The 27,834-nt window shown below is 48.0% G+C and overlaps 1 protein-coding gene across 1 annotated transcript; it reads right to left on the reverse strand.

The window, feature by feature from the left end:
- Positions 1-1,884: 1,884 nt before the first annotated feature.
- Positions 1,885-25,206, reverse strand: LOC114844123 (protein unc-13 homolog A-like). The gene is made up of 42 exons (XM_029131225.3): positions 24,793-25,206; positions 21,734-21,763; positions 21,439-21,538; positions 20,337-20,454; positions 20,115-20,238; positions 19,434-19,504; positions 19,206-19,260; positions 18,792-18,821; positions 17,876-18,089; positions 15,828-16,913; positions 15,640-15,742; positions 14,570-14,613; positions 13,861-13,939; positions 13,740-13,745; positions 13,583-13,657; positions 13,265-13,484; positions 12,409-12,636; positions 12,147-12,288; positions 11,894-12,063; positions 11,599-11,714; positions 11,027-11,190; positions 10,779-10,932; positions 10,513-10,581; positions 10,301-10,390; positions 9,410-9,544; positions 9,185-9,312; positions 8,963-9,048; positions 8,757-8,883; positions 8,568-8,664; positions 7,714-7,857; positions 7,554-7,631; positions 7,397-7,474; positions 7,236-7,324; positions 7,018-7,161; positions 6,810-6,933; positions 6,305-6,361; positions 6,142-6,222; positions 5,886-6,033; positions 5,596-5,652; positions 5,072-5,158; positions 4,836-4,992; positions 1,885-4,750 (listed from the first exon to the last, which is right to left on the reverse strand). Exons 1-42 carry the CDS (start codon positions 24,812-24,814, stop codon positions 4,462-4,464), a joined length of 5,616 nt encoding a protein of 1,871 aa, XP_028987058.1. The 5' UTR covers positions 24,815-25,206; the 3' UTR covers positions 1,885-4,461.
- Positions 25,207-27,834: the final 2,628 nt, after the last annotated feature.

A 27,834-nucleotide genomic window follows, 5' to 3' on the forward strand; every position in this document is an offset into this window, starting at 1 on the left:
TCACATTTCGTCCCTTCCTCGTGCACACTCCGAGCGCATGCAGGGCTGTGAAACTGAATGAACAGATCGTTTGTGACTGTTCTGTGAGTCTGTTGAGGCCAATCTCAAAGCCCTTCTTCATACTGTCCAATGTGTTCAGAAAATAAAATGTGCTGTATTTGCCAGATGGGTGTAATGTAAATCCTGGTGTTAAACCTGGATGTTTCTGGCCAATGAGAGAATGTTAGGGTTAAATGTACAGTAGTTGAATTGTTAAAAAGGTACAATTTGTTTTTTCTAGATTGACTGCAGATTTTTGTTTAATTTGCCAGACGTATCCCATCCCCCATTTCCTTCCTAAAGGTTTGAAAACAGGGTTTCCTAAGGCTTGCTAGCCAGTGACCTCTGACCTTTTTTGTCATTAGAGGGGGGGATGCGATAAGAGCAACGCCAATAAGGGGTGACAGACGCCCCTCAAGCCTCCGCTCTTCTACTTTTGCTTTAATTCTCTTTGTATGCAGAACCAAAATGTAAAACTTCAGCAAACTAGGTTTCAGGCCTGACCTGTGCGTGTAAATACCCTGAATACAATCATTGGGATCTTGTTTTCGACAGCAAAATGACATAATTGAAGATAAGTGTAGTTTCTAAAGAACATGTATCATTATTTGTAAGTTAACCATCTGCATGTCTTCAAGCCACCTGGCATTAGCTAATAATTTTTAAGATTTAAAAGAAAAAAACTTTTTACACATTTTATTTTTTACAATTTATTTGCTTACCTAAGTATCCCAGACAACAATGTGACCCTTTTTATTACTTCAAATTTATTTTTATTTTCCATTTTTTTATTTTCCTTATTTTCTGTGTACTACATATAGGCAATTTATAACAAAATGAGAAAATTATTGAAGAAATTTTAAAATTGAAATATATTTTATTTGAAAGTTTATGGACCTTTTAACCGTGAGCCGGAAAAATTGTATAATCATATAATTTCAGCTGACTTGACGGTTATGAGAAATGTATCAAGAGTTTTATTTTTTATGCTTCTTTAATAAAGTATTGTTTTTTGGTTTCATTTTTTACTGTAAAATAAAACAACGTGTTCATCGTCTTTATTTCTGCAGATCTGTAGAGTTTTTCGCCACATGGTGGCGATAGAGACACACCTGGTGCAGAGCTGCAGCTCGGACCACTAACAATGGTGACTGCAGCTCTTTGAGGAGGCACTGTTCATGTGGGACTGTGATGTAAATAAACTGATATTGTCTTAAAAAAAAATTTAATCTGCTCAAAGAGTTAAAAAGATTATACATACGTAACTAATTCATCAAATCTCTAGCCTCAAATAGCTTCAATAAATGATTATGCAGGCATGTATTATTACCTTTATTCCTATACTTTGAACTAATGTCACTCTTGAGGATGAAATGCTTCGCTTAGTGTAACAGCGTCACTGTTGCAATTCATTGTTAGTATTGATGTGAAAATTGAGAGTGACGTAAACATAATCCCTTGTTTTATCCTTTGGGAAATTTTTAAGTGCTTTTTCTTAGCTGCTATTAAAGTAAAGTACATATTTAGGGGTTTGTATGGTCACTAGACCAACAGTTGAGCTTTTATAGCTCGAACAAAAGAAATCAACAAGCAGCCATTTGGTTATAAAATAATACTCGTCACATTCATGAAAAGTGTGTTTCATACTCCTCACTGGGCTGGTGAGAGGAACATGTGGTACAGCTTTAATAAAGTGTTCATGTGTAATGGTGCCTTCTCCCTTCACACAGAGGTCAAAGGTCATGCCAAGAACAGACTGAGCATTGAGTGAAGCTTAATATTAGCCAGTGGTTCTAGCTCAAACTTTGGGTCAGTGTGTAATGAAAGTGAATAATAAAGCAGAGGTTCAGATTGTGACACCGATGTCCTTTTAATAGGAAGCCAATCACAGTCGGTTGCATTCCAGTTCCACATCAACCTCATTAAAGAACAATTAATGATGATAAGAAACAAATTAGAAACATTCTCTGTAGAAAATAATTCTCTCATGCGAGTTTTGTGTTCACACTACGTTCATATTGGTTACAGGAGAAGTATTCACAAACCTTTTGCAAAACTCAAAGGACATTGATGAGTTACCGTAACATGACTTGGAATTAAAAAACGAGGAAAAGGAAAGTCGAGTAACATCAAAGAGACACGTGCTGGCACAATAAAGTTTCCCATCATGCAATTGTAAGTTGGTTCTATTCACAGGGTGGAAAACGTCGGTCTCCACGGTGTCGTGTCGGCGTGCGTGCATGCATGTGTGTCATCTTACATGTGCCCTTTTGTGCTTGAGCAGAGGTGGGTGTTTGGCTGAGTGTGTGTGTGTGTGTGTGTGTGTGTGTGTGCCTGTATACGAACACAGATGAAGCAGAGCCTAAACAGGATAATGTTCAACTAAAGCCTGACACGATGGAGCTTTGTCTGGAGCCCTGGAATCACACTCATGTATTAAAAACAACCTAACTGTGGGTTAAATGCCACAAAGATGGAGAAAGAGAGAGAGAGAGAAAAGGCGAGTTCACCCAAATATCAAGCGTATCTGAACGTTGAAATCAATAATTTAGTTACAGGCCGAAATCAAAGGCATTAATAGGCAATAAGTTATTTTTGGGTTTAACGTCCCTTTGATGTTAGAAAAAAAGGCTCTGCTGAGAATAAACGACATTCAGAACATAGTTTTTGGTAGCGTTAAACAGTTTTCAGCATGTGCGTGTGGCGCGTGACACATCAGCCCTGATGTCAGCTAAGACGTCCTGCAGCGTTTACTCACCGTCGCCGACAACGTCAAGATTCACAGACAGACCACAAGACGAGCTGGGCTACAGGTAAAGAAGCGAATTAACGCACGCGACAAGGCTAATATTTGAACAACTTAAAAGCTTGGCGGTGACACCGATGGCTTCGTTCTTTAAAAAAAAAAAAATCATTTGTTTGTGCAAATTTGGTTTAGTAGAGGCAAACAGGAATTTAAAGGACAAACATGTTTTTTTTTCAGTTCTGTCATTCAGAATATCGGAAGGAAAGTGTCCACATGTCAAACACGCATGAGTCCAAAAGCGGAGTGTGATTTAGGAATTCCGAAGCGGAATGGCTTTCCCGCTCCTCGGTGGTTGATTTTGCAGTTTGGTGCTGACAGCGCAGAGTTCGGGCGTGTAGGTGCAATATATTGCTCACAATTTTAAGAGGCCATTTTGCAGGCATGACAGTAAGACACACACACACACACACACACACACACACACACACACATTCACGGAGGGTTTGCTCTTCTTAAAAAAACCGCGAGCTTCTGTGAACATATAAAAACAAACCCCTATTGCCTTAAAGTAATGGACTCATCAGGAGGAAAGCGCTTCGGCCTGCGTGTGTCTGTGTGGATTCGCTTCATCGTCGTCCACGGTGTCGCTCATGAATTACTTTCTGGACCATGGCTTGGTGATGGTGTGGAAGCAGAGCGGGCGGGGGGCACGCAGAAGCATGGACAGTCCGTTGTAGAGCGTAAACTGACATCCCAGTCCACCGGTCCTGTAGCCCTTGTTTGGAGTTCATGTGCATTGTAGCGGTGTGGCTGTGTTAGACGTGGGTATTGCTGCCGTTGGCCGTCACATGAAGCTTTCATAAAAATGCACAATGGCCACAATGTCTCTACCAGGACCAACCATCCGTTCAACACTGTGGGTGCGTGTTGTCCTCGATTCGTTTATAAAACCTTATACAGTGTGCACCATGCTCACACAAGTAACATATTAGAGGCACCCATCTTTTATGTGGGAGGGAGAGGTGAGTCACAGTGATCCTGGGGTCAACATGCAGGACGTTAGTACAATATAGGACAGACCAGCAGAGACGTTGCCCCTGGACACTGATCTAAGGTCAATGTTGTGTGGGTTTCCTTTTCTTTTTTTCAAATCTTCAGGGCATCAGGTTGCTGATCTCAGATCTGTGCTCCAACTTACACAAACAAATTGAAAAAAAAAAAAAAAAAACGAGGAAGAGACGGGAGTGCGGGAGTGGACGAACGACACAGTCAGGCAGGCAAGCGGGCAGACGGACGGACGGACGGATGGACGGACAGCGTAGCGAAGCTCTCCTTAGGACGCGGAGACGCAAAAGTGCAAAGTGGTCTTCGTCAAACTATTCACAAGGTCGTGTTGTTCTGTGTTGCATTGTTTCGCTAAATGTACGGCGTATAAAAAGTGTGACATGTTATAAGAAAAGGGGAGGCGACAGGAAGTGGCTGCTAACGTAGCGCTGACCTAGCCAAAATATCCCAAATGAAACAAATCAATTCCTTTGCAGGGTGTTTGCAGGGATAATATTGCAGGATAGATACCGGTGGATGTACGTGGATATAATGACCGTGTGCTTGTGTGTCTGTCTGTCTGTGTGGGTGGGTGGGTGCGAGGCCTACGTGTGCGCGCTCCACCGCGGCCCTCAGCTGTGGCCCTCCTCGGCCGAGCGCTGGTCCGACTTGAGCTTGACGAACTCCTTGGCCACGTCGTCGTTGTTCCGCTGCGACAGGATGCGCAGCACGGTGAGGCCCGTCTCGTCCATGTGCACGCGGCGGCCCAGCGGCAGCCAGCAGGTCACGCTGCTCTTGTTGGCTATGTCCTTCACCTGCAGCACGGCCATGCCCACGGTGCGGTCCTCCCGGGCGAAGCAGTAGTCCTTCACGCACACCTGCAGCTCGTAGCTCTCCGGACCCACCTCCGTGCCCAGGGAGCTGAAGGGAAGGACGGAGAAATCAGCATCACCCTTTGCTTTTAGCGCTGAATCAGCTGTTTGTAGCTCCAACGTCTGATACTCACTACTGGAAGCTCTCGTTGAACTTTGGCGACCAGGTGTTGTTCTTAGACTTGGTTGCGAACTTCCTCTTCTTGTCGCTGAGGTGAGGCCCGATGATGTAGACCTCCACGAACGGCCTGAAGCCCTGAGCCTTCCACTTCAGGTCGTTGGCGGCCACCACTGGAGGGAGAAAGCAGGAAGTGACGAAGGTGGTCAGAGGAGAGAGGAGAGTCTGTTTGTGTGTGTCTACGTTTTTCACCTTTGACGCTGATCTTGTGTTCTCCGTTAGGCTGGGGCAAGATGTCCACGTGCATGACCACCTCGCCAACAGCGTCCACTCCAGACGCTGTCAAGAAAGCGGCAGTGAGCGGTTGGTCGGTGCGTGAGAGAGAGAACGAGAGCAGCAGATGCAAAACCAAGAGGAAGCTCAGCTAAGATATAGAAGTTACACACACACACACACACACACACACACACACACACACACACACACACACACACACACACACACACACACACACACACACACACACACACACACACACACACACACACAGCTTTTGGCAGGACTTGGCAGGGTTAAGCTGGTCTCTCGCCAGGTCTAATGCTGAGCAAATACAAAGTAATAGCTGGTAATTCTTTCTGGAATCTCCACTGACGCAGAAGGAAAAAGCAAGAGTGGATGAGACGACTCAGGTGTGGGGGAGCAGAGAGTCTGGGCTTGTCTGTGTGTTTGGCTGCCTCCTGAAACGTGGCGGGCGGCTGTGGGGGAAGCTGCTGTACCTTTCTCTGGTGGCGTGTCTTCATTTGCCGTGTATCTGATCCCCTTCCCTCCGTGAGCTGAGAGGAAACAAGGGGAAACCTGTATTAAAAGCTAGAACTGGTTTACTAGTGCGGCTGGTTCTGCTGATCTGGAATCAGATCTGTGGTCATTTGAAGTAACTAGTACCACTGAAGGCAAACCGGAGCTTTGCATCTACTCTATGTTACTGCAACAGGATCCTGAATGTGAAACAGTCAAAACCTGCTGAGTGACAGAGGGCGTTAGCATCCCGCGTGTGCGTTCGACGTACTCTGAGTGTTCTGAGACAGAACAAACTTCCTGATGAGCTTGTCTGTGGCCTGCGTGTACAGAGACAAGGCGTAGCGCAGCGACTGCAGGTCCGGACTCTTCTCCAAGAAGGTCTTCTTCAGGCCGACGCCGCCGGCGTGGAAGTATTGCTGTGTAGCGGATACAACACGCACGTTAGCATAGCCGGCTCACGCTGCTTTGCCATAGGTTACGTGGCTGGATTTTAGAAGTTCGATTGAAGGACTTCAATCGAATACCTTGATAGTGTCCAGAGCCAGCTCGATCACCGCACACTGTTTGGGAGTCAAGGCCTTGGCCTCCTCACGCCCCATGTGCTCCTACGGGGCAAAGAATGGCTCAGTCAGTCTGTGAATGTATATGCAGCTGTTTCAGCTTGCTGCCACTTCCAGTGTACTTTACCTTAAGCTTTGAAAGCTGACCCAGCTCCTTGGCAGCATTGAAGATCATCTGGGTGCCCTGGTGAATAGAGTCAGACAGACCGTTACTGTGCTGGATCACGTGAACTTGAAGAAGTCGGCAGGTGACAAGTGAAGTGAGAGGTGAGTTTGAAATGGTGAGAACGCACAAAAGTTTGGGGGAAAAACTTGGAGTTTTTGTTGTTGGATTCTAAACAGAGAAACGGGCTCGGGTGCTGGTACTTAAAGGACTCATGGGCTCCGTGTTCCTGTCTGATTTGCACAGGAGGGACGTGCCAGAGGCTGCAGAGGACGGTGTCAATGCTCCTGGTAAACACAATGTTCCTTCATGCTAAGAGAGGGTGCACACAAACGCACGCATACTCACAATAACCTAAAAGCAGGTCGGGAGAGAAAATGGGATAATGGCAGGACAGACGCGTTAATGTGGGAAGCGCAGCAAAGACAAGCGCAGCAGACGAAGGTCAGCGTGAGTCTTCCTCACGTACCGTCTGGTCGGTGAGCGTCGGGAGCACGATTGTTTTCTCCATGGTGTTCATCACCAGCTTCCAGAGCTCCTTCAGCACCCGCTTCAGAACCGTCTTCTCACAGATCTTAGCAAACAGCGACAGGCTGAAACACAAAAACCCCTGTCTATTAATACCGTAGTCACATCTTTAGTCATCTGATGCTTAAAGCGCGTCCAGCTGCACCCACTTGCTGTCCAGGAAGTCCATGATGGGCTGCAGGACGTTGTCGGCCTCTTGAACCACGCTGCCGTTTGCCGGGACCGTCTGCCCTTTGACCTGAGCCAGGATGTCCCCCATCTGCCTCACGTTGTCCTCGATCTGAGGCTGGAAGCTGCAGCAGCAGACAACCGCCGTGAGAACGCCGGCCGCAGGAACTAGACGCCACGTCCCATAAACACCACCCACCTGACGGCAAAGATGTGGCTCAGGTCGTCCATGACGCTGTTGAGCTTGTTCTGCAGCTCCTTGAGGAAGTCGCTCGCCTCCAGGTTGAGCTGGAAAAGCGCGAAGGCGATTAGGAGGGGGGCCATTTTGACCGTAGCACAATCACAGCAGTGGGAACTTACATCTTTGCCTCCCATGGCCTCAAACATTTTCTCCAGCTGGACTCGGAGCTGCTGGATGTTATTGATGATGATACATGGCTAAGTGGGGAGAGAGAGGAAGCGTTACACACATGCGTATGCAGCCTTCGTGCTTCGGTGACGCCCCCTAAACACTCACCACTTTCTCCTTCTTGACATGATTTGGAAAGTCCTTTGCTATGATGTCAGCATAAGACAACAGGACATTACCGATGGTCTATTGAAAAAACAGAATATAAGGGATGAGAGAACATACGCGGTTTTCTAAAATATACATGAGGCAAAGAGGTGAAAGTCACCTTGGCAAATCTCTTCATGTAGTTTCCAACGATCTGTGGGTCTGGACACTCTAGCTTGCGGATGATTTCAAAGCTCTGGTTTAGCTGAGAGAACACGTCCACCACGGAGCAGGAGAACAGCGCGTGCTCCGACGTGACCTGGAACTGCAGGGCGAGAAAAACCAAGAGCGAGATCTCTTTGAGCGTGAGGCTGAGCCGCGATCAGAGGCGAGCGACGAGGGGCAGGTCCCTGTTTAGCGGCCCGGCCATTAGCCAGGCAGCGAACAGCGTCACGGCATGTGCCCGGGCCTGGGGGACCACGCTTTTCGCTGACTCAGGACGGCGGAAGCCACCGCGGGCGACAGTAATTGGACCCAGAGGATCTCTGACATATGAGGCAGGAGACTCTTCATCTGCTCTGCATTGACCCTTTTACTGTGTGGAGATGTAGGCGTGAGCTACACTGAGAGCGTGTGTGTGTGTGTGTGTGTGTGTGTGTGTGTGTGTGTGTGTGTGTGTGTGTGTGTGTGTGTGTGTGTGTGTGTGTGTGTGTGTGTGTGTGTGTGTGTCTACATTCAATTGTGCTGGAGCATCTGTTCTATTCTGCACAGACGTTTTTCTCTCCATTTGCCGTTGGTATTGAGTCATTATTGATCACCCCGGGGCCTTCAAAGCGCTCTTCTCAGCTTAGAATGTGCTGAGTCAGGACGGAAAATGTGAACTTCGTTTGCATGAGAAGTGCATGAATATGTTTTCTGGGGTGGTGCCGTAGGTACTAGGTTCAAATGTAAGCTTTCAAACTGTGTCTTATGGAAACTTGGCATGCTTAAAGTGATGTTCAGTTTGTTGCACATGAAGGGGTGGAGGAGAGTTACCCCGTCTTTTTTGTCCCTCTCCAGGGCCCCGTGGAGAAAGTCTCGGGACACTTCCTCGTTCTCGTCCAACCACATGATGACAAACGGCTCAAACCACCTGCAGAGCGAAGATGAAGACGAGGTGAGGTGTGTGCGTGTCTGCAGCAGCGGACACAGGAAAGGCGGTGTGTTGTCTATTAAAAGCCTTACGCTGGGTAATCAGGCACGTGCTTCTGGAAGGTGGGCAGCTCCTTGCAGTACTCGTTGTACAGCCACTTGACCTTGAAGTGCAGGTTCATGTAGTCGGCGCTCTTGCACAGGCGCTGCTTCTCGTGCTCTGTGCGTCGGAGAGAGAAGAGCATCTTCACCACTCAATCCCCCTCGATTCCAGGTCCCACATCCCACGAGCCACTCACCCTCCATGGCGTATTTCATATCTTGTGCGAACATATTCCACATGACCTCTGCGCTGATCTTGCCCACGTTCAGCTCCTGCGGGAACCTGTCGGAGGCAACGCTCTCGCTTTGATTCAGTTCAGTCCCCACATTTGTGTCATGAGCATTCAATTAACAGTGTCAGATACGTAACCCGAATATAATACCATATGTTCTATTCATAAAGCCTTAGAGAGACTTACTGATTAAGACAAGGAGTGTAGGAGTTTTTGTCCTCCTCTATGATGGAGACGATGAGAGTGATGAGTTTGGACCAGAAGTCCAGGTTTTTGACACTGGGGCCCTGCTCTTCTGGAGGAACTGCCTTTGACTGGAGACAGAGACACAAACACATTTTAAGTGATTGTATTTCTTCACACTTCCTTTTGCGTTAGCGCATTGGGAGCGCTGGACCCGCACACACTTACAGGGTCTGTCTGATATTCCCTGTTGTAGAGGTCGTGACAGTTATTGAATATGTACTCATAGGTGGAGTTGAGACAGGCCTTCACGCAGTCCTTCACCACCTGGCTCGCCCTGGGGGGACTCTGCAGCTCCTGGACCTGAACACAGACGTTACACAACATTTGCTTTGGTTCAAAATGCCTGTCAGACGCAGACGCAGTCTTTGCAGGAAGGGGTCTCTCTGGGAACTCCACTAGAAACTCACAGCTATAAAGAAATATCATTCTAACAGATTGCATTGTTTTGGTAAATCTGTGCTATAGTGAGAGTAAAAATATTATAAAATATTAAAATTATTAATGTGAGCGGCTCAGGTGATGCTTAGCAAAGCTGTGCAACTCAACACAGCTTGTAAACATTAATTCATCACTTGGCTAAATGACCTTTACCACTTAACCCTCATATGTGAGGACATTAAAGCACAGACATGGGGATGAAACCATCACAAATATTTGACCAGACGAATAAGGAGGAAAGAAATTACAAGTTGTAGCCAAAGTGTTAGAGAGAAACTCTGTCACACACAAACACAGGCACAATGATAGCTTGAGTTTGAATAAGGTAATGTTAGGCTGTTCCTCGATTGTGCTTCAGGCCACTTTCCAAGTGCTTAGTACTTGTGTACTCAGCGCTTAATGTGCAAGTGCCTAAGTGCTTAATATGCAAGAAGTGCTTAATATGCAAAAGAGAAGGCAAAGAAAAGAAAAGAAAAGAAAAGAAAAGAAAAGAAAAGAAAAGAAAAGAAAAGAAAAGAAAAGAAAAGAAAAGAAAAGAAAAGAAAAGAAAAGAAAAGAAAAGAAAAGAAAAGAAAAGAAAAGAAAAGAAAAGAAAAGAAAAGAAAATACTTATTTTACCTTCATCCTGAAGAACGTTATGCTGGTCAGGAGATCCACCGTAGACTTCAGGTCTTGCAGTCTTTCAGGACTGCTGGCTGGGAAGTTATTCTGAAAGTACATTTTAGATCACATTAGAACATTAGAACCAGTACAGTACCAGTAAAGCGTGACTAAACCTGAGTCGTTTACAGTGGGATGTTATAGTGATATTAGAGAGGAGCAGCCAGTACCCGGTACATGGACAGGTCGATCCTCAGGGAGTTGTGCAGCTGATCCAGCAGTTTGACAAACCTCTCCTTCTGAACAGGAACAGAAACACACCACTGACTACACAAACCTCAGGCCAATGTGAAGGTGCTCAGCTGATTGGACGTTTGGAGGTAGGTAGGTAGGTAGGGCTTTCACCTACATCCCCAGAGGGAAAACTAGCGATAGGAGCAAATACTGCAGCACCATTTCACAGAACATAATACATGTGAACTTTTCACAGACTCACGCCAAAGTTTGATGCAGCGAATCTGTCAGAGGCAGAAACGTTGTTGGAGGACTGGGTGGTGTGGGCGTAGTAGGCGTTGATGTTGGCCAGCAGGGTGCTCATCACTGCTGGCACCCCTGGACACATGTACTTGGATGACAAGCAGGCGAAGTGGCTGCGGGAGGAGGAGAAACAGACATTCAGTGCATCATCTTTAGTAAAACTGCTCTAATTGCTGTAACGCTCGGTGTGACGCTCGAGGCACTGACGTCATGGCCTGGTAGATGGACTCCACTCCGTATCTCATGGCAAACTCGTCCACTATCTCCTGGGCCGTCTCGTCGAAGTACACCTTCCAGGCGTCGTCCCCTTTGGCGTCGGGGATCTTCACCACGCCGCTGTTCTGCTCCTCGGTCGTGTACTGGAACAGGTGCTTTACGCGCAGAGAATACCTGATTTACCTTCAGCCGCTCTATTCGTGGCGTTAGTTTGCGACAGGCGAGGGGTTGGGAGAGTCTGAATGGCGTTAGAGTCACTGAATGACTCAAGCACACTGCAAAACAATTAGTCGTGTTGTTTTGCAGTGTGCGTGAGTCATTCAGTGACCCGGCACAATGCTGGGAACAAGGACCGACTCAGGCTCGTGTGACACCGTGGCCAGACGTCCGCTAATGACGCCAGCTGCACAGAGCTGATGTTAATGTGGCGATGAACTTTTCACAAGAACAAAGGATTGACTGTGTTAGTGTAAAAGCCTGAGCTACATTGACGGGTTCCACTTAACTCTTGGTGCTTTGTTTCGAAGCTGGCAGGTTCCTAGCAGCAGCCTGATGCCACTCACCTCATGTAGACAGGTGTACTGGACGTGATAAGGAGCCACCGTCTCCTCTCCTTTGATCTCCACACTGATGTGCATCCGAATGGCCCCGGACACGGCAGATTTATCTGTCCTCTTATCTGTTAGATTTAAGTGAGATACACATTCCTCCTCAGTGGGCGGATATCGCTTTAATCTACAGGAGACAAGCGCTTCAATTATGTCCTCCTTGCTCCGTTATCTCTGTTGGACACGCGCCGCTCGTCTCATCCGTCTTTAACCTCCCATCGCCCCCTCCCTCATCTTGGCGAGGACTCACCCAGGTTGTACCAGACGTCCATCTCCCCGCTCAGAGTTCGCACTTCTATGATGGTCTGGCCCAGGAAGTCGTCGCTCTCACGCTTGAACCTCTGCTTCACGCGGGACTTGATGTCGTCGTCCTCGTCCCACACGCGGACCTTGATGCGGTCGGAGGAGTTGTGGCATTCGCTGCGCGAGGCAGAAGAAAGTCATTTCATTTCTGATTACGGCTGTTTTTTGTTAGCCTTTCTTTTCCTGCCTGCTGTACTCACAAGTGGAAGCTTTCCTCCCAGACAGGGTTGAGGTTGCCGTAGATTGTCTTGGTCCTTTTCTTGGTCTTCCCAACTTGAACAGTGACGTACGGGTCACTGGAGCCTGTTTTATCTTTGGCCTGGAGGCCCTGAGCACATGCCACTGGTGAAAAGACACAGACACAGAGAGGCATTTAACCAGATATCACTGTACATTCAATTTGACGCCACTATTCCAGGGATGACAACTGTCATAGTTACAGGCAGATCTTGACAAACTAACCAGTGATGCTGATCTTTGCTGACCATTTGGACGTCCCATCAAGCACACTCTGCTTGATCTGCTTCATGTGTGTGGCGTGTGTGGCTTTGTCGAGGGCAAACACTTCCTGTATCAGCTCAAAGATCTCTGGCTTGTTCCTCTCTCGGATCTTCATGCGATCCTTCAGGACCATGATGATGTTCTGGGTCCGGTCCTCTGCCCCGTGCTTGGAGCTCTTCTCTGCCGCTCCTGGTGAAGAAGGGGAAAGAGAGGGAGGCAGGAAGAATAGGTGATAGAGTGTAACACTTTAAGGCAGTGAAGCCCATAGATCCAATTAAAGATAACACCAGATCGACAGTGAATGTGTTTAACATTTCTTGGCCCAAAGCTCTCTCCACAATAAGGCTGAATCTGTATCCACACCTCTGGTCTGTAAAAAAAGGGAGGTGGAGGGTAAAAGATCAGCAGATGTTTTGGCACCAAGATCTTACAAAACTGCTCTGAAACAGGAGCGCGATGAATTATGCATCGCATAGATCGACTCTGAAATCTGTTTGGGAATTGGATAAGTCACCCCTTGTGGAGCTGAATTAGACAAAGCTGTATGGATGCAAAGGCTATGGGTAGAAGAGAGGGGAGAGCGGCAGGGCTATGACAGCACATTACTCAGGAGATAAATTGGAAAGGAAGGGGGAGGAGAATGGGAAAGTGGATAGAGGGCAAGAATAATGGGATGTCAATCAGGCAGAAGGATACAGGGGAGAAGCTAAAATAAGTCCAGGCTGGTGAGGAGAGCTGGGAGCGTATACAGTACCTGAGGAAGAATGAGTGCATATATGTATAAATGTACATGCTCAGGAAGCGCTTGTGTCCTTACTCTGCAGACAGTCGGCGTTGAGCAGGTCCTGGCATTTTTCGTGGCACTTCACGCCGCACTCGGAGCAGCGCATGCCTTGCCGAGCGATGCCCCACAGCAGCCCCTCGCACTCGTAGCAGTAGGTGGGGGTGGTGGCCGTCCACACCTCAAAGTTGTGCGGCGTCGTCGACGAGATGGGGTATATGAGAGCCTGCAGGGTCTTTTTGTACACGTGGCTCTTCTGCGCGGGGCACAAAGACGAGAGATGAAGGTCGGACACCGGCTTGCGGTTCGACTGTGAAAAATCAAAAGGGGGAAAGGGGGGAGGGGGGCACCCACCAGCTCCTCGTTGCCGAGGGTGGTGGAAGCCATGGCCGACGTGATTCCAGCTTTACGGGAGTTCTGCACCAGAGACTGGGCAAGGAAGGAGAAGGAGAACGTGTGTTACGTTGGAATGGGTGTTATGTGTGGTTTACATTTATAGAAAGGAACTCACCATCGCCTGATGAGGCCAGGCAGTGATAAAACAGAGGAGGGGAGAATGGAGAAAAATGAGTTTTAGGAGAAAAACTCCAAAAACAAACATTGTGCGTGTGTGTGTGTGTGTGTGTGCTCACCAGATCTCTGACTAGAGGAATGGCTTTCCTCTTGCGAAGGTCAGGCATGCTGTCAATACTGTAGAGTGCGCCTCCCATTCTAAATAAGAGGGGTTACATATTAAGCATGCATATGTACAGTACACCCGTTTATGCCGTTTGTCGAGTCTTCTCTCTGTGAAACCACGCTCTGCCTCTGCGAGAGCGTCTGGAGTGTTTGTGCTGCCCCTCCAGTCAAGGACTTCCCGAGGACTTCACTGGAGAGTTTAATTACGCAGGCTGCCTCGTCTCAAACTGTGGGAATGACACGCCGCAAAACTCAATATAATAGCCGGCTCCCTCTTTGGCTAACTTTGCGCTCATTGGGTATGCGGCCCCGGTTCCTCTCTGAGGCCTGCTTCATCTACAAATGGCCTGCCAGCGAAGTCAGGGGGAGCCCACCGCCGCTCGATAGCCACTGGCCGAACGCCATGAGTTAAACGAGCCCGTGAACCCGAGTAAAACCCAACAGAGGATTCCCAGACTGCAGCGGCTCGTCTAATGCAGCACTGGAAAGTCTCCATGATGACCTGAAGGTAATTTAAACGGAGTTAAGGTTTAGTTGTGTAAGATCTAAAACCCTTACCTTGTAAAGTGCCCTGACCTACAGTAACCTTGTTGTGATGTGGTGCTATAATATATATAAATAAAAATGAATTAAATTGATTTGAATTGAGGAACTGACACTCACCCTCCTTTACCAAACCACAGCGAGCTGGAGGTCTCTCCTCGAGCCTGAAATGAAAAAGAAAGGATTTTCAAACGGGGAAAGAAGCTTTGTTGAATTTTCATTCACACAATATTATATAAAAATGGTCTTGTTCAAAAATATTGTTTGACTCTGAAGCTGCTTTATAATTTTTGTGGATAATTCTGCCAATGGAAGACAGCATACATAGGGGAGGGTAATTCTGAACTAAAGATGGTATTCATGAAATATTATTCAGATGTATTACATTAGAGAAAATGTATCTATGCAAATTAGGTTTGAATCAAATTTGCCATTCAATGAGGATGAGAACCACTGTGGCTGACGGTGTGGTCACAGGAGCTACAACTGTTGTGAGGATGAATGAGCAGTGTGAAGGTGCCTGTTCATACACATCTCCATCCTTTCCCACACGCAACCAGTGAGGTCGTACCTACCTGCCAGCATGCTCCAGTGGTGGCCGAGCATAGTGCATGTGAGTGTCGCTATGGCAATGACATGAAACTGGAAAAAAAAAACGTGGGCCGGCACGAACAAACAAAGAAAAGAAAGACAAACAGAGGGAAGCCAAGTGCACAGAGAGGCCACGGGACACACACCAACATAAACAGCAAAGCAAGTGATTAATCGTCTGCACAACTGAATTCGAACGCAATGAACAGCAACATAATATATGAACAAAATATGCCAGTGATTGACCGAGCAAAACTTAACGTGCGCCGCTAAAGAGAGATCCCGCACACACACGCATGTGACACGTTGGCTGAAAATGCAGCGTTTGTATTTTAGGCAAACCAGAAGGAAGCGTATTAATTATGGAGCATGAGACACATTAAGTCTGCTGTCCAGCGAAAAACACTATCAAAATAGAAGTCAGAGACACCACATGTTCCCTGTCTGTGCGCATCAATAATGCACTGCACATGCATATTTCAAACTCTTTGAGAGGGTCTAAAACTGGAACGGCTCTTGGTCTGTGAAGGACTAAACTGGACTTTGGAGTGAGTGCGGAGGTCAAACCACAGGTGAAGCTGGGATCAAACCAGACTCACCTCCCGAACTTGCTCCAGGACCTTGTTGTAGATCCTCAGCCAGTTTCCTTTGGCTCTGACCGCTGGATCAACAGGCTCCTTGGGCTCCTCTACGACTGGAGGACTTAAAGACAGAGGAAATGGTTGAGTGATAATAAAATATGTAACCTTCTAGTAATGAATGGATTGATTAATGACCTCCTTCATACCTCTCAGGTGGCATCTCTTTTTCGTCGGCTGGCGCTGGGAGTGCGGCCTCGTCATAATTCTTCTCCTGCTCCTCCACGGGCAGCGTCTCCTCTGGCTGGGCGGGAGGCGTCCTGGCCTTCTTCTCTAGAGCCATTTCCTCTTCGTGCCACGGTTCTTCATCCAGCTGGAAATCCCGGCCGTCGAGGGCATCCGACGGGGTGCTGGGCCCGTTGGGCTGGGGCTGGGGCTGTGCAGAGGCCTGGCTCCGTTGGGAGGAAGGACCTGTGGTAGCCGCGGGGGGCTGGGGGGCCGAGCTGGCGGCGGTTGCTGGGTGGGATGGAGGGACGGAGCTGACGGGGGCGGCCTGCTGCGGGTGGGGCGCGGTCGAGGCTGGAGGGTGAGGCTGCGCCGGCTGGGCAGCAGGAACTGAAGAGAGGAAGGTGGAGGCCAGGCCGGTGACTGCGGCTGTTAGGGGTTTGGCCATGGAGAAGAAGGAGGTGGCCGACGGAGCCGGCTGCGGCTGAGGCTGAGGCTGTGGCTGGGGCTGTTTGGGGGGGTGGGCTGGTGCTTGAGCTGAGGAGGGGTGTGCTGCTGGGGTCGGTCCAGGAGGATGAGCCTGGTTGGGGGGTTGAGCAGGGGGCTGCTGTTGGTTCAGAGAGGCTTGTTTCTCTAGAGGGGGCCTGGAGGTGACTACATCCAGAGCAGGGGGGGCGGTGGACGTCGGGGTGGGGGTGAACGGAGGCTCTATGTCTTCACTGAGGTTCCCATCCAAATTATATAAGTCCTCATCATCATACATCATCTCCTCATCCTCATAGAGGCCCTCCTCCTCCCCCTCGTACAGCCCCCCGCCCTCCTCCTCGTACAGCGCTCGCTCCTCCCCGCCATCTTTGCTGTAGCCGCCATCGTCGCTGTAGGCCCCCTGGGTCTCGTCGGGGTCCCAGTCCGGGGAGCCTTTGCTGTAGCTCACCGAGGAGTGGCAGGAGTGGTACGAGTCGTTCTCGTCGTACGGGTCCCTCTCTCTGTACTCGCCGCCGTAGTCCTCCTCGCTGAGCTGGCTGCTGCAGCGACTCAGCTCCGCGGACGATGCGTAGCTCCCCGTGGGACTGGAGGAGCAGAACACAGCGCACCCACAGACTAATTATTAAAGTAGTGGAAAGCATTACGGTTTATTACGAACACAGATTCACCTCCATCAGGGTGTTTTATTGGATGCATACTAATGGCCTTTACACACGTAATATAAAAAAATTACTTCAACCTTTAAGGAAAACTGCTTACATAGCATTTTTGCGTGGGCACTTTATAGCCATTAACCTTATCAGACAGTCCTTCTAAAAACCTTTTCTACATGTCTGGGCCCAGGAATAATGCTGATGGCTAATCAATGGAGCACCGGAGATACAAGAGTAGCGGACAAGCAGTGTGAATATCAAGCAGAGCAGAGCCTGAGGAAGCTGACGACACAGGCGAGAGCGAGTAGCCAGAAACGCAACAAACGGGCGGAGAAGCTGTTTATGCTCCATGATGAATGGGGCTATTAAGGACGGAATAGAGGAAGAGGGCGGAAGATAGCGAGGCCTGGAGGGGAGCGGTGGCTGTGGGACGGGCGGTGCCGTGAGCGGGTCAGCCTGTCTGCAGATCTGATCAACGCTGACCCCTGATTGACAATAGGAGCACTGGTTCCCTGTGTCTCAGAGACACGTCAGTACCTGCTGAGAAGCCGCTGGAGACCACTTTATTAGGTACACCTGCACATTCACTTCACTCCAGTTAAGAAGCTGAGAGGTCATGACCTTGTGAAAGTAGAATTAATGGCAGAGCTTCTGCTGTGTTAACGGTCGTCTCATTAACGCCAGCGCCGTCTGTGTTCTCACTTGATATTAGCTAAAGTGCATTAATGTTGACTTTTCTCTGATTCCAGCTCAAATATTAATATTTGCTCCTTTGATTCTCGCACTGCTTCTTGGGAAAAATAGGCTTCTGATGTGTTTGTGGGTTGAACTAAAAATAGATTCCTCGCCAACTAAGACATTCATTGCTTTGAGCTCATCACTCGTCCACACACCTGACAGTCCTCTGATGGTGGTAGTCGAGTTCGTGGCCGTTTCCCGAGCGCGGGTACGAGAGGCTCCGGGAGCTGCGGTGCTGGTGGCTGATGGGGTACTGGTGAACGGAGGCGTTGGGCTGGGACGTGCTGTAGTAGGGAGGGGGGATGCTGTTGCTGGTCTCGCTGCGGTAGTCACTGTCCCTGTCGTCCACCGCGCTGTCCGGGTCCTCGTCTGCACCGAAACACGCACGGGAAAAAAAAACCTGTGTGAACGTGCGAGCGACAGCAGCAGCGGCTTCCTGATGAGATGCTTTACTAACAGCCAGAGAGGAGGTCTTCTGCAGTGCTAAGTCAGTCAAAAGCACCCCCCCCCCATCTAATAATCATTCATCATTGTCTTGCTTACACCTTCATTTTCATCTTTGGTCGTTAAATGAAAACCTCCGGGTACTAAATCCTACAACAGACAAAGATTTGCAGTGTGGTTGCAGATGCAAATGTGACTCAGTCAGCCCAGTGACAGCTGGGGCGGCGCCGTGCAGATGGATGAACACATACAGATAACATATGCATTGGTTTTCTGTGTCCTGCATTAAATAAGTAGCTCGAGACTAGCTGAACAGATCCCCACTTTCATTACTGCGTCCCTGTCCTGCAGAAGAATAAATAGAAGAATGAGTGATGGTGAAGACTGCTCATCCATCTTCCCCATCCTCTTCCTTCATCATCCACTGAACATTGTCATTCAAACTACTAAAGCTCTTGTCAGTTGAGACATGTCTGTTATTAGGGAGATCAATGATACTCTTGTTTTGGCCTAATTTTTAAATCCATTTTGTTGTAATTTAAATATATAATGTTAAATTTAAATGCTGTTTCATTTGAAAACGGATGTCATGGCTTTCAGTGTTCTGTCTGAACGCGTTGCACTTACTTTGCTGCTCTCCCCAAAGGCTCCAGTTACCTGCAACGAAACAGGAGCAGTGATTATGAAATGAAGTGGAGTCGGAACACACACACACACACACACACACACACACACACACACAGGACCCCGGAGGGAGAGCCGAGCCTCCGAGCCGAGCCTCCGAGCCGAGCCTCCGAGCCTTTCCACCTGGCCCGGACCGCTGGCTCAGCAGACTGGGCCGATAAGTGAATCACGGCGGAGTCCTGAGCTCGCCTCCAGATATCTGACGCCGCTATCGATCCCTGCCTGCGCAGCAATTCAGGCCCTCCTCACCTCAAACACGCAGCGGCCCATGTGCGGTTACACGCTTAATGCACGTGCTGAGTTAGAACAGCCTAGATAATTCTCTTGTTAAGCACAAACAAATGGTGTGGCGCTTACAGCACTGGGTTCCTGGGACACGCAGAGGGCGTTCCTGCTCCTCCTGGCACGAGTACTGAAGGAAGACAAGAGGAAAATCACACCACGCGCCGAGCAGGAAATGTACTGGAAATATATGAAATGATCTGCTTATGGGTCATGGTGTCATTCCCTCAATTAATCATGTTGGCATGTTCCGAAGATGTGCAAATGTGCTGTGGTGTTAAATGAAAGGCGGCGGCGACTCACATCTTGGTCCCTCATGGCGTTGAGCTGCTCCAGTTTTTTGGCCCAGTACCGAGCCTCGTCCTCTGGGATATCTGAAACAGCAAGCCAGACAAACCCAGGTAGCAAAAACAGCTGCAACCGCACGAGCTCCTGAAATAGGTTTCTTTTAAGTTCCGTCCAAAACCGTTGAGCAAACTGCAGCAAAGCGATGACAAAGTGAGATCCAAGGACGGGTTCAGTTTATAAATACTATTTGACCTGGATCTGTCTGCTTTATCCATTTTTAGCAACACGTCTGAGTCTAAAGTTTCTGAACAGATCACAAACACAAAGTGAGTTCATCTTTTCTCTTAAAGCACAAAAGCCAAATCCTATAAATAGGTCAAGTCCACAAACGGAGGAGTCGGGTGTACAGTATCGACGAGAGGAAGGGGAAACAGTATGAAAATGACACCTAATCAATGCTGAGAGAGACACAGCGTGATCACTCAGGAGGAAAGGACACAAATACACAGAGCCTTGATTACATATCACTGAAAATAGGTCAGGTAAATGAATCAGTTAAAGATTATTGGTGTCCATATATTACTAGTGGCTGTGGGGCATAATTAATTCATGTCACTTCCCCCCTTTCCCTCCGGGGGTGTTGATTTCCTGCCGTCTCAAAATTTCTGCTTCTGAGGCGAGTATCGATTTTCTCACCGAGAGGCAGCTCGAAGCGCGTGTCGAGCAGCACCAGGTGGAGCGTGGGGTCTTTGGTGCCACAGATCTCATTATCAGTCATGATGACCTGGGAGTCCAGCGTGAGCCACTCCCCGGGACCCTCCTGCGCACAGGACGACACACAGACAAAGAAACGGGCGTGAGGAAAACGGGTCCAGGTCGGGAGAAGTCCTTGTGGGGCGGCGGCGCCGGACGGCGAACCTCATTAGACTGTCGGATGCTGCTGAGCGGGATCCACACGGTGCCGACCATGGTGTCCCAGATTAACCCTTTGTTCCACATCTCCACTGTCAGGCCCAGGTCCAGGCGATTAATTTCACTATATACAGGAACAAAAGTAGAAAAGTTCCCGTTTAGGAGAGAAAGTGGTTCAATAACAGCATCAATAATTATATATTTATACTACTTTGTATTCAACGATTTGAGGTATCTGACTATACTGACGCGTATAACAATACGTATTAGTGTGACAGAATCACGCATAAAGCATTTATAGACAGCAGCAAGCAGGAGAGAAAAGGGAAAGTGCGAAGAGAAGGATGAATGAGAGGAGGGAAGAGAAGAGTGTGATGAAGGCAGCGGAGGAGGTGATTGTATCGCATGCCTGGAGGGAGAAAGTGGGAACTTTAATTAAGAAAGAGGGGGGACTGGATTTCCCGCCTCAGTGGTGACTCCTTTAAAGGAAAGTGCCCGTCTGATTCATGGTGGGGACTGCAGGAGGCGGTTTGAGGGAGGGGGGTGAGGCTCTCGTTGCAGCCCAAACATTATGTAACTGATGCAACCTCAGTATAACGTTCAACGCCCCCGAACATAACACAAATGCAATGACTCTGCAGTCAGCCTGCCTGCTGCAGCCCACATACTGAATGATGCACAGCACTCTTAGGCTCCTGCACCTTTAACACCACACTGGCTCAATGCTGGGAGGTGAATAGGGTTTACTGATTGCACTCAGCTAGAATCCAAATAGTCACTGAAACGAACACATCTTTACAGTAGAAAGGGCTGCCAGTGAAGCTTAGAGAGCAGAAACGGAAAGAGATGGAGAGGAGGGTTAGAGCAGAGGAAGATCAAGGAGCGGTGTTTAGAGAGTGAGACAGAGGAGAGGGAGAAGGGAGCTGGGGCAGCGCCAAGGCTGAGGAAGAAGTGCCCGAGGAGAGCACATGACCAGAGGGTGGGGCCGGGACGCCGGGCTACGCGAGGCAACACGGGCAATCGAGCAGCTGAAGCTGAGAAGAGAGAGAGAGAGAGAGAGGGAGAGAGAGAGAGGCGAGAAAGGAGCGAAGGCGACGAGAGGACTCACAACATGAAGTCCTGCTCCCAGCTGGGCGAGTTGCCCCTGACAGCGATGGTTGTGCTCTTCACATTTTGCACCTTCAGAGTCACATAAGTGTTGAATTTCTCTGTTAAGAGGGAGAAAAAGATGGATGGACTTAGAAAAATGCACCTAAAAGCTGCAGATAGACACAAAGTACTGCTGTGTTTTAGGCAGCAGTGCCGCAGCAGGTAACATGCCCCCACAATAGTTACAGCAGTCACATATCAGCACGTCCCCCGTGTGATGGGCCTCGGTCTGTTTCCAGGATCCCAGGTCTTACCTTGGGGTCCATCCAGCTTGGCTTTCTTCACTGTGGAAACACAGAGAGGGACAAAGTCACACACTGGAACACCATCTGCTTTCACTTCTGCCTCTCTTCTGGATGTCACACAGAGAGCGAGAGCAGCTAAGAAACCATGGGTGCATTTAACAAATACTGGTTATTTCATAAAAGTTGTGGAAATGACTGCAAAGAACTGTCGTCACGAACAATCAGTTTGAATTTGAGACAATTATTCCCATCGTCATTCATTGATAGCATTCATGCTGCAGAGTCACACAGAAAACAGAAACGCTCCATGCTGCAGGATCACGGCCACCTGTCCCAGTGTGCTTCACTACCGTGGGTTAGACAACGTGTCTTAATAAGCTGCGTTACAGCAGAGTTGAACCATAAAGGATTTCATAACGCATCCCATTATTCAACCAGGACCATTCCCACCTTTATCAGACACACTGTGTCAGAGCGCCGTGTCTCTCTGCAGCACTTTTTCCCAGCGCTGACCTAACTCACACATGCATTTTTAATGTTCCACTACCTCTCCACACACACACACACACACACACACACACACACACACACACACACACACACACACACACACACACACACACACACACACACACACACACACACACACACACACACACACACAGGAAGGAGGTGTTACATAAGCCAAGCGGCTCCCCGTTATCATCGGGGTGACGCCTTACCTCTCAGTCGTCATAGAAACCACTACAAAATAAAAAGTAAAATTGGCCTGAGTCAGCAAATGATATATTTTTTTAAATCTTTCATGCAACAATTCCAGGATAAACTTGAGCTTAAGGTCTCTCACACCACACACCTGCAGTGACTCACTCACACATACATTCGTAGCTATGACTAAAATATTAATGTGTTCATTAATGGGTGTTCAGGCTCCATTCAAACATGCTCTGTGTTTCCAGCAGTCGTCACCCCTGACCACATCAGGCCTGTTTCTTGCCACCGTTCAACACACAAAAACAACCCTGGAAATGTATCAGTATGTGATGACGATCAATAGGAAAGTAATTGGATTTTTGACAGTGCAAAGCCAAAGCTTAATAATAGCACACACTCATAAATCTCTCTGACAAGATGACTTACAATAACAAATGTCCACAAGCGCTCACAAACAACGGCGTGCACCTAGGAGGACTGTTCATGGAGGGGCTTGAACGGCTGCACACTGGATCATTTGGCTAAAGGGTATGATGAGCAGATTAAATGGATCTCCATCTATCACCAGCCGGTTAAAGGACTCAAAGGACATGACGAATCCAATCTCTTTTTTAATCAGAGGATGCACAACACGATCTGCGAGAGCTGACAGTAAATTCTGTGCAACCCCTTTTTCTTTTTTTAGCAGACTTCATTCAGGAAGCACCCCTGACGCAGCACTCACAGACTTATGGGAGTTAAGCAGCTTGCCAAGACACAGGGAATCCAGCAGTTTAGAAAAGTAAAGTGCGGATGAGTTCCGTCATCCGATGATTAAAAATTCAAACGAGCTCTGCCTTATTTTGAAATCCTACTATATACATGCAGATCTGCAGGATGACTCGCAGCTGTTGACCGAGGCATTAAATGAGCTTGTTTTGTGCCCAGATAAAGATGATGTGACGAACACCGGGCCTGAGATGTATGAGATACCTGCAGGAAAGAGGGCCACGCTAATCTGCACCTGTGTCTGAATTCTGCCCCGTTGGCATCTACTCCGAAGAAGTGCTGCGTATTCAAGAGGCACAAAGCGCCATGGAGGCCAGAAATAGCTCCAGTCAGGTAAGCATGAATGATGTAGCGGGAACAGAAAGACAGCCCTTTGCCAAGTCTTGTAGTCTAACGACACTGACAGGCGCAGCCGGTGTTTATGAATGAATCACGCTCAGAGCCTTAAAGACATCTGGGACTGACTCAGTCAGTGGGTGGACCCGGCGGGATGGGCTGAGGTGGGGTAGAATCCAAAACGGGCCTGACGTAGAAAAGGTGACTTTCAAAGCCCCTTAACTTTGCTGTAGGCCCTGTTCTGCCACGAATCCCTCTATGATGTGTGTGTGCAGCTCAGATACACCTCACACACTTATTGCTAACCAGGATCCATCTGATCAGATCGAGCAATGGATTTTTTTTGTTTTTCACACACCTTCAGTTTGTCATCTGCTACTGTTTTTTAATAATCAGATGGAAAGATTGTCTAAAATTTAAACATAATCATAAGCTCAATTTAAAGTTTGTTGCCATTTTCAGAAATGATACACAAAATGTAAAATGAAAAATCGTTTTTGCTGATTCAACACCTAACTAAAGCCTCGAATTCGAAGGCTGTGATGCTGCTCTCTGTCTCCTGATCACTGGCCTTTTGATATCAATCAGAGCGGATGCTTATTCATCGCCACGCGAGGCCACGGTGTCAGCATCAGGTGCTTCCAGCGAGTCTGGGTGGAGGAGGTGACGCATCGCTTCAGGGAAAACGCTGAGAAATGACGCGCACCGCGAGTATTCCCTCACGACTACAGCAACGCGGCAGGAGCGGAGGCGGCGCGCGATGCGGCAGCGGCGGCGGCGGCGCGGCGGCAGCGGCAGGGGCTTTTCCTCGCCTTCCGCCTCCTCCTCTGACGACCCACGCATGAATGAACAGAGTGAATGACACATACACACGGGGCCAACGCAACAGTAGACACATCCCATTAGAAACTCCGTCTGCGAGCGGCCCCTGATTGTCACGACTCGGATAGTCTGGAACAGTTTGCCGTGTTTTGTGTCACATCACTCATACAATCACTCACACAGTACAACGCATCCTCTCTAAAGCTATAATTTAAGCAAACATGTCAGTCAGCAATGTGAAAACTATCCCGCTCTTCCCACACTTCTTGGACAATACCGCGTTATGATTTAATGACTATTCAGCACAAAGCCTCCTCGGCTCCGGCTACACACACTTTTCCCCCGCAGGCTCTGCCTCTGCATCTGCCCGACGAGGCGCGTGCAGGTGACTCTCGGTAACAGCACACATGTTCCCGTCCCCCCCTTACCTCCCACGCACAGCAGGGACATCTCTGATAGCGGCGCGAGCCTCCCCGGCTGTCCTCCGCTGAGTGCTCCGTGATTTGTTTGCTCAGTCCGTTTGTCTCCTGGTTACAAAATATCCCAACTCAAAGCCGTCACTCTGAAAGGAGGCGGAAACAAGCCCGCATCCTTTTCTGCGGCGCGCGAGCGTCTGTTTCTCGGCGGAGCTGCTGCTCTTTTGGCAGGACAAGACACACACGCGGGAGTAAATTCCTCGCCCCCCTCTTCTTCCTCCTCTGCATTGCCTCAGCTCACCTCCGCCGCTCCTCCTGCGCGCACAGCCATCTTGTTTCAGCAGCAGCAGCAGCAGCAGCACCCTCCGCGGTGGACAGCTCCCCCGCGCCGCCCTGACGTCACGGTTGATGAGTAGCACGCGGAGAGAGGAAAGGCTCCGGAGAGGGTAGCACAGGATGGGGGTGGATTAATATCGATGGAGTGCAGTGAATGAACAATTTGACGAGGAGGAATTTCATTCACTGCGTTCAGCGTCCTCGAGCATTTTGCTGCAAGTCATTTGGCTGAGATTCTAAAAGAAGCAGAAACTGGAGGCCTGAGCCATAGTACACAAACTCGCAAGTAGAATTTTCAGGCACTTATAGTATTTAGATTGTGTGTTTATCTCAAGTGCTTAATTAGAAATTTTATTTTAAACATGATTACACATAGTGATTGTGGATCATAGAATGTGTTTCTATCCTTTTCAATGACTTATCCTCAGGCCTGTAGTCCAGCTCTGTATAACACAGTAAAAGGGTCTACTTACCATAATAATTCATTTAGGGACTTCAAGCTGAAATTCAAATTGGGGCATTACTACTTTTACATAATTAAAGCATTATGAAGATACAAGATGGTTCATGACAGAGACACCTCAAGACTATTCGACCTCATGAAACATTCTCTGCTTATGTGTTGTACCTCACTTGTAAGTTGCTTTGGATCTAATAGATAAATGATTAAATGTGATGAGCATTTACATTTTAATGCAGATCGTGGATTTAAAGGTGGTACAAACTGGATCACATCTACAGCCCCTTGGAGGTTCGTTTCAGTCTTTTGGTGCATGCAAATAAATAGCTGACTGTGCATGTTTAGTTTTTATTCTGGAAACACTTAACAGCCCTCTGATCTGATCACCTGAGAAACCGACAGGTTTAAGATGGAAAGAGACATATTTTATTACAGGAAATTTACAGTGCATTGACTAGGTGAGTGAAAAATTTATTACAGCAACCAAACCTGCTGAGAGGTCTAGTGTCTACATGACATTTTAATGCATTTTGGTGCTGTGCAAAGTTACCTAACAGCTCTGATCATTAATTATACCTACTAATAGATGCTAGTAAATCCACAGAATCATATATATGATTTGAACACGTCCCAGTATACATTCTCTGAGTGAGTATGCAGGCGAGAGAAGCATATTTTTTTGTCAGTTTTACTAGTTGTGCGATGCATAAAAAAAGCTCTCCTGAGGAATTAGGCCATCAAACATGGACCCCACGAGTGCTGACTCTGACAGTGGAAAAGAAGAAGAAAGATGGTGTGAGTGAAGAAGTGATGAAGTATCAAAAATGAAAAAGTCTCATTTCCGAAGATTTCCTGTTGTGGTTGCAAATCGAAAGGTTTCAAGATTCAGGATTCAAGATTCAAAAAAGTTTATTAATCCCAGAGGGAAATTGCTTTTCCGACTTATGATTGCTTTTACATATGGAAGGAAATATTAAAATTGCAAAAATATTATCAGGGCAGGCGTGTATATGTATAAATACATATATATACATATGTATACACATACTGTATGCTCACATATACTCACATATATACAAACACACACTATCAAATCAAGTTACTATGTATGCTCATACAACTCCTAGACTGCTGCAGACATATATACACATGTATGTACTCTGCTACACAGATGAAGATCAACCCTTACAGACAGAGGAGGAGTTGTACAGGCTGATGGCACCGGTAGGAAGGATCTCCAGTGGTGTTCTGTGGAGCACCCAATACTGATCAGCCTCTGGCTGAAGGTGCTCCTCTGTCCAGCCAGCACATTGTGTAGGGGATGGAGGTGTTGTCTAGGATAGAGGGGAGTTGGACCAGCATCCTCCTCTCAGCTACAGCAGAACCAGCCCTCCTGATCAGTTTGTCCAGTCTGTTAGTGTCTGCTACATTCATGCTACATTCAGACCACAGTGTAAAACACTGGCCACCACAGACTTATAGAACATCCTCAGCATGGAGCTGCAGATGTTAAAGGACCTGAGCCTCCTCAGGAAGTACATCCTGCTCTGAGCCTTCATATACACACCTGAGGAGTTCCAGTTTATTGCCCAAGTACACTCCCAGGTATTTATACTCAGTCACAACTTCCACCTCTTCCTTTTTAATAGTGAGAGGGTTACAGCACTCCGAGATTTCCTAAAGTCTATCACCAGCTTCTTAGTTTTACTGATGTCCAGTTGGAGGTGGTTCTGTCCACACCAGTCCACAAAGCTGTCCACCACTCCCTGGTACTCTGTGACCTCACCCCCCTGGATACGTCCTACAATAGCAGAGTCATCAGAGAACTCCTGGAGATGACAGGACTCGGTGAAGAGGAAGGGAGACAGGACAGTCCCCAGTGGAGCACCTGCGCTTCAGACCACGGTGTCAAACACACAGTTCTGCAGGCAGACGTACTGAGGTAGTCCATGATCCATGAAATCAGGGGGGCTGCACCTACATGTCCTTCAATTTGTCTCCCAGCAGCGCAGGCTGGATGGTGTTAAGTGCTATGGAGAAGCCAAACAACATGATCTTAACTAGGGTGCCAGGCCTGCAAAGTCTTAATCATTGGCACAATGCGTGACTTTTTCGACCCAAGAGGGACTCTCTCCAGCTGCAGGCTCAGGTTGAAAATGTGTTGGAGGGAACCACATAGCTGGGAAGCACAGATAATGCACGCAAAAGCACATAAAGCATATTTATTTAAACCTGCTAATTACTGCTGTGACTATCAG

The sequence above is a fragment of the Betta splendens genome, chromosome 17 (assembly GCF_900634795.4).
Source record: "Betta splendens chromosome 17, fBetSpl5.4, whole genome shotgun sequence".
Taxonomy (NCBI): Eukaryota; Metazoa; Chordata; class Actinopteri; order Anabantiformes; family Osphronemidae; genus Betta; species Betta splendens.